The 6727-nt window shown below is 40.2% G+C and overlaps 1 protein-coding gene across 1 annotated transcript in view; it reads left to right on the forward strand.

Moving 5' to 3' along the window:
• Nucleotides 1-1424, forward strand: part of LOC102206273 (high affinity immunoglobulin gamma Fc receptor I-like) — a 9718-nt gene extending 8294 nt beyond the window's left edge. Inside the window, exons 3-5 of the mRNA XM_013907878.1 lie at nucleotides 56-301; nucleotides 388-452; nucleotides 1389-1424. Of these exons, the coding sequence (XP_013763332.1) occupies nucleotides 56-301; nucleotides 388-452; nucleotides 1389-1424 (347 nt within the window). The remainder of the gene's footprint in view (nucleotides 1-55; nucleotides 302-387; nucleotides 453-1388) is intronic.
• Nucleotides 1425-6727: the final 5303 nt, after the last annotated feature.

Below are 6727 nucleotides of genomic sequence, written 5' to 3' on the forward strand. Positions count from 1 at the left end.
GTTGATGAAGCTGTGTGTAAATGGATGAAATGCTGTAGTTTGTCTCTGTGTTGAGGTGGATCAGTGATCCTGCAGAGTCCTGTCCTCCCTGTGATGGAGGGAGATGACGTCACTCTGCTCTGTAAAACAAAGACCACTCCCTCCAACCTCCCAGCTGCTTTCTATAAAGATGGAGTCTTCATCGGGAAAGAGCCTACAGGTCACATGACCATCCAGCATGTTTCCAGGTCTGATGAAGGCCTCTACAAGTGTGACATCAGCGGTCATGGAGAGTCTCCATCCAGCTGGATCACTGTCACAGGTGACACACTCACCTGTCTGTGTTTCTGCAGGTTTCAACATTCACAATGTGACGACAACTTAATGACTGTGTTTGCTTTATTTTAGAGAAACACACCACCAAACCTACTGGAGCCTGTATTCTTCTCACCGTGTTGTTGACTGTTGCATCAGTCTGTGTTGTGGTTTTATCATTGCTTGTATGGAACCAGCTTACCAGAAGAAGCTGGAGAAGATGACATCACCAGTTTCCTCATGTATGACTTCAGTAAATGAGGACATTTTTGAAAAACACAATATAGTTTTTAAATGTTGACACTATAACTGCATATTTAAACAGTAAAAATATGGAGACTTTTACAAAAGGACAAAAAGGAGACGGAGAAAAGTGCAAACATGACACTGAGGACAACAAGCTCATTATGTGATTTAGTGTTTGTTTTGTCATTTACGGGTTGAAATGTAATAAGAGAAGAGCATTAGCTTATTGTTTGCTGGATTTTAAAGTTTCTATCTTTATGTCTGTACGCACAGCTGCATGTTTGTTTTTTTTCTTAACCACATTTAGAGTGTGTAATGTTTTCAAGTTGCTAAGGCTCAACCTCCTCTGTGTTTTTGCTCAGATACAGCAGATATTTTCAGTATTCATTTCTTTAGTTGAGCAGCACCACTTCCCTTCATTTATCCAGTTTTTGTACTGTTTAAAAATTGTTGTTAACTTTTTCATCTCTTCATCAGTGGTAAGTCCCTCTTTCTTCACAGATACTGGTGTGAGTGCACAAAGCTCCTGCAGTGCAGAAGCCCCGCCTACCTGCTTTTTAACTCTTTCAGCCAATCAGAAGAAAGTTATGCTGAAGAGGGAGGAGTTAAACAGCTCATTTCAGATAGATTCTATCTGATAAGGGATACACCAAGGGGCTTCTCATTTTGAACTGCATGCAAAGCTACTCTGGTATAAGTAGCTCTGGCACAATATGAGTACTCGGGTGAAATGACCAAAACATTTCCACTTTAAAAGAAGCGCAAATGTTAGTGTAGCAAAGCACAACCACTCGCATACTTGTCAGATGACCTTTCTGTTGATTTACTCTCATGTTCTTGTGTTACAGTGTTCATCACTGTTTGTTGAGATTAAGATTGTGTAGCTATTTTGCAGGCTGAAGCAGATAGTGTATTTTTCCATGCTAACACAGTTTATGGCTGTTTTTAATTCAGTTTGCCCTTTGACATTTACACTGTTCAGTTTATGGTGTACAGTACAAAGCTGCACTACTTCCTTCAGATAAACTGTAAAATAAAAAAAAACCTTTTTCATTTTTTTATTGATGTGCTGATACTAGTGTTTTATTAATAATGAATAATACTAACTGTGAATAGAAAGCATGTGTCGGTGTCAGTACGCCACTGACTGAACACTTGAGTTTTTGTTTTTTTAACTAGTAGAGTGCACCGTGCCATAGTTTCCTTTTTTAATTTAAGGAATTACATTCTGAAAATAGTAATAAATAATGAGACACTGGAAAAAAAAGCTAAAACATGAATCCTTTATCCAACTTAAACAATTTGATTAATATATTTGCTTTTTATGATGAGTCACATTTTCTATCTATTTTTTATTTCCAATTTTTTATGATGGTTTTCTTTTTTTATATCTACATCTGGAAATATTTTAGTTGTGTATAATTTTTCACTCCTAAAACTCCTAAATTCATCTTGTTGGTGGGCTGGTTCTGCTCCCCAGGCCTCGTGTTTGACACCACTGCTTTAAACTGTAACTGCAGATCTTGTTTGAGCTTCATGATTGACTCCACGTCACTTTCTTAGCCACACATTTCTTGGCAGACATGTTCATTTTCTTAGCTTAGAGCCAATCAAGTGTGGGCCACTGTCAGTATGATGGAAGGTCACAGTCAGAGATCTACTTCAAGCTGAGCATGAATCCTTTAGATTCGACTAAACTTCTATGATGGTTTTAATGTGATTTATGATAGATTGGTTTTGTTGTTGAGCAGCTCTGAATCCAGACGTTTAGCTCATTGACTTGAGCCCCTATTGTTATTACGCACGTGTTTATAACCCCACCCTCAGTCTGTTCTCCTTCCTCAAAAGACAAGCAGCCCTGTCACTGAACACAAACGCACCTGTTTTCACGCTTAGAAACTTTTAGCTGTATTGAAAAACTTCTCTTTAAACTCCTCGGCAGGGTTTAAACTGGGATATTCTGTTTTGGGGAAATCTCACCATCCTGTGGATATTTCTCAAACTCGGAACATTGAAGCGGAAATGGCTGCTCGGACATCTGAGCGTCTCTGCTGGACTCACGGTGTCTGCAGGTGAGCGTTAACTAACATAAGCGATTTCTTCATATTTATTAGATTTCCAAACTTGCTCATAAGTAAACCATGTGAGACCTGCCTGCAGATAAACAGTTAAGGAAACCATAATTTCCACTCAGAATGTGGAGTAACTCCGGAGCGGGTCAAATATATATTTTCTTTTTTGTTTGCTGACTCCAAAAACAGAAACGTTCAGTCAGAGACGATGTGAGGAAATTAAAAAAACTTCCTGCTTCTGGCTGTGCGCGCTCAGATCAAAACAGGCCGTTTTGTTTTTGTCTTGTGCGCGTAACCGACCGTTTGAGCGTTTCCCACTTCACTCAGAGAAAGGATCAGAAAACAGCTGACAGAGAGCTACAAAGTAAAGCCTTTAAATATACGAGGAAACATGATGCATTAGTGGTGCAAATGAGATGCGAGAGCATTGCTGGGCATTAACGAGAAGCTTTTGTGCGCGCGCACTTTGAGCGAGAAACGTAAGACACGGTTCAGCAGCATTATAAACCCTGTTCTTACAGCACAGAATACAAACAGCCTAAAACACACTGAGAAGGGAAACTGAAGATTACAGCTGATTTTAACCTGGAAGTCAGAAGAGTTACTATGGTTACCCACTGAAGACTGAATTTGTCCATCTCGCTGTTTGCGACATCTGCTGCTGTCAGAACATTTAAAACACAAAATCTGAGGATTTCTTGTTTCTGTTGTTGTCGCTCCACAGGACACAGCATGTATCCGGGCATACACCCAGCCTGAAGCGAACACATTCATCCATCAAAGCTCAACATAAAACTCTCATTTCAAACTTGTATTTAAACAGATCGGACTGAAATATGACGGGCGCAGTCACATTGAGCTGCTGAGGTGAATACAATTACGCAAAGGAGCTTGCAAAGAAAAGCGTCTGGACTTCTTTAAGTTACTTGAAGACGTTTCACCTCTCATCCGAGAAGCTTCTTCAGTTCTAAGGTCAAATGGTGGAGAGTCCCAGATATAAACCTAGTGGGAGTAACCCCCCACAGAGGGACAAAAGGACCCCCTGATGATCCTCTAATCACCTGAGCCAAGGTGTGAAACTGGGTGTGGGTCCCAATCAGCCAGAGTTTCGGGTGTGTTCAGTGTGAAAACTGGCCCCACCTTATCATGCGAATTCCTGAGGTCAGATGGCCCAGGATGTGAGTGGGCGTTAAGGCGTCTGGGAAGGGAACTCAAAACTGGATTATAGATGGCAGAGAGTTGGTGTCGTAAACCCCCGCCTCTGTTCAAAGATGGTCGCTCACAGTGGACATAGATGGCTTCTTTCACTCCTCTTTCAAACCATCTGTCCTCTCTGTCCACAATGTGAACATTGGCATCCTCGAAAGAGTGACCTTTATCCTTAAGATGCAGATGGACTGCTGAGTCTTGTCATGTGGAGGTGGCTCTTCTGTGTTGTGCCATGCGCTTGTGAAGTGTCTTGTCTTTCAAGACAAAGAAAGACAAAACGCCAAAACACAAACTTAACAATGTGGTGTATGCTGTACAGTGCAGAGAGGAATGCTCAGACCTCTACATTAGAGAGACCAAACAGCCACTTCACAAGTGCATGGCACAACACAGAAGAGCCACCTCCACACGACAAGACTCAGCAGTGAACACACCCGAAACTCTGGCTGATTGGGTCCCACACCCAGTTTCCCACCTTGGCTCAGGTGATTAGAGGATCATCAGGGGGTCCTTTTGTCCCTCTGTGGGGGGTCACTCTCACTAGGTTTATATCTGGGACTCTCCACCATTTGACCTTAGAACTGAAGAAGCTTCTCGGATGAGAGGTGAAACGTCTTCAAGTAACTTAAAGAAGTCCAGACGCTTTTCTTTGCAAGCTCCTTTGACTACGATGACCTGGATGACTGAGAACCTTCACAGACTTAATACAATTAGGTTTTTCGGAGGGATTTTTTCAGTAGCTTGTGTTTTCTTTTGCCCCCCCCCCCCTTTTTTTTGTTTTTTGTTTTTTTACAGGGGAAATGCACTTTACTAAGCGCTAGATCAACCGCTGCGTTGCAAGATAATCGATATCGTTTCCGTGAAGCAGCCTCGTAAATAGAGGTGTGATAGCTGTGTCGCTTTGAATAACTTCTTTGAAACCCTTCTTCGACTTCTTCGCTTTCAGTTGCTTTAGAGTCTTCCTCCTGTTCTGCTCAGTGTGCAGCTGCTCCGCCGTGTTCGTCCACCTATCAGACTTTAGATGACTTCTTTAATAATCTTCCTGTATTTATCTCTAATTGTTTCATCTATAGGTGAGTGAAACTGAGCATGTTTATATTTTAATTCGTGTCAAACTTCAAAGCTAAACTAATAAGAGTAGCCTAACTAAATTAATTTTTTTCCATGTAGAGAAAAAAATTAACTTGAATTATTCAAAACATGACTAAATGTATTTTCCCTGTCACTTTTCATAGATCTTGATTAAGGCAATGAGTTCAGTTCACTCAAGTCTTTAACAATGAAACTCAAAAAATAACTCTTCCAATAACAATCATGGAAATAATTTCCACGTATTTTAAATTGCTTTATTTTTTAATTTTTTTTAGCATTATGCAATTCTGTTATTCCAATTTGATGAAATGTGGAAATCCTTTCCATGATTATTTTAAGTTCATTTTTTAGAGTTTTCATCAAAGTCCAGCGTCTGGTTAACATACATTTTTAATGGGTTTATAACAACTTCCACTTCATCCATCCTGGGATAGTGTTTACTCAGATGTTCAGATATTTAAGATGTTGAAAGCAGTTTTACGAGTCCATGCCCCCCTCAAAATACGGCCCTGATAAAAATGCGTTAGCAAGCTATAACAGCCCATTTGTCTGTATCCATCACACGAACTGATGCTTAGGCAAGATGTGTTGTTATCAACTCTGACATTTCTGACACTTGTTAAGTGATAATTTTTACCATGCACGACACTGTGACAGAGTTCAGTAGCAGTCCGTCAGTCATTGAAATCACCACCAAGAAGGCAGGGTTATTGTTGCTTCTAGAGCCCCCCGAGATGTCATAGGGGATTGTATCAAATATGAGAAGTTTGCTCTTTAAAGTGTGTTTAACATGGTAAACTGTGTATTTCAACCATAACTGTGATAAGATGGGGAGTTTTTTAGAGGTTCTGAGGAAATCTCATCTGTCCCATGACTCTAATAGCCATTATTATTGGGGGATTTTACCAAGCAACGATGAGTTGATGTGAGAGTGATTCATGATAACGCGTGGGATTTTCACAGTTGTGGTGATCTAAATCATTAAAAATCTTACTCTAATATGAGAAAACATGTTTTTCCTAAACTATCATTTTAACATTATTAGTTGTGTTCATGTTTAAAATGTGATCCCTGTGTCTAAACGTGTTAAAAGACTACCTGGAAATGAAAAATATCTCACAGAAGACGCATTTCCTCAAAGGTTTAAACTGTTAATGCTGCTCTCAGTTCAGCTCAGGATGTCGCTGAATGTGTGTGAAATGAAAATCATTAACATCAGTCTGACATCAGTTAATGTCTTTTGTGCAGGAGGTAGTTTAAAGCAAAGAGGGACCACCGACTGGACATCAAACACATCATCACAGATGTGTGCTCAGGTGAAAACCATCTGACAGCCTTACAAGGCATTTGTGATCACATGCTTGGTATCAGAGGACAAAATAATATCAAAGAGGAGTGTTTTATTGATGATAATGTTTCATTATCTGGGCTAATATCATTCACGAGTGCTTTAAATCCAATTGGAAAAAACTGGTGAAGGACTTTTACAGACTCACACTGAGCTGGAACCTGTGGTCAGAGGAGTTATCTTATTGTGAACACGATATCTCCTGAACAACTTCAAATAATAGGATCATGTTTAACACAGATGTTCAAATGGACTCTGTGATCACAGACAAAAGCTGAGGTGAAGCCTTGCGGGCAGGTACAACCACCTCTGTTAGGTCCACATTAATCAAGTGTTTTCCTCATTTCTAGCCTCGGCATCATCCATATGGAGATTCTTTTCTTTTCTGCAGCAGGATGTGCAGGCGAAGCTTGGAGATGACGTCACTCTCCAGTGTCAGATTACTACAGATGAAAGAATCTCAGTG

This window comes from Pundamilia nyererei, unplaced genomic scaffold (genome assembly GCF_000239375.1).
Source record: "Pundamilia nyererei isolate P.nyererei 1_Seehausen unplaced genomic scaffold, PunNye1.0 scaffold00573, whole genome shotgun sequence".
Lineage (NCBI taxonomy): Eukaryota > Metazoa > Chordata > Actinopteri > Cichliformes > Cichlidae > Pundamilia > Pundamilia nyererei.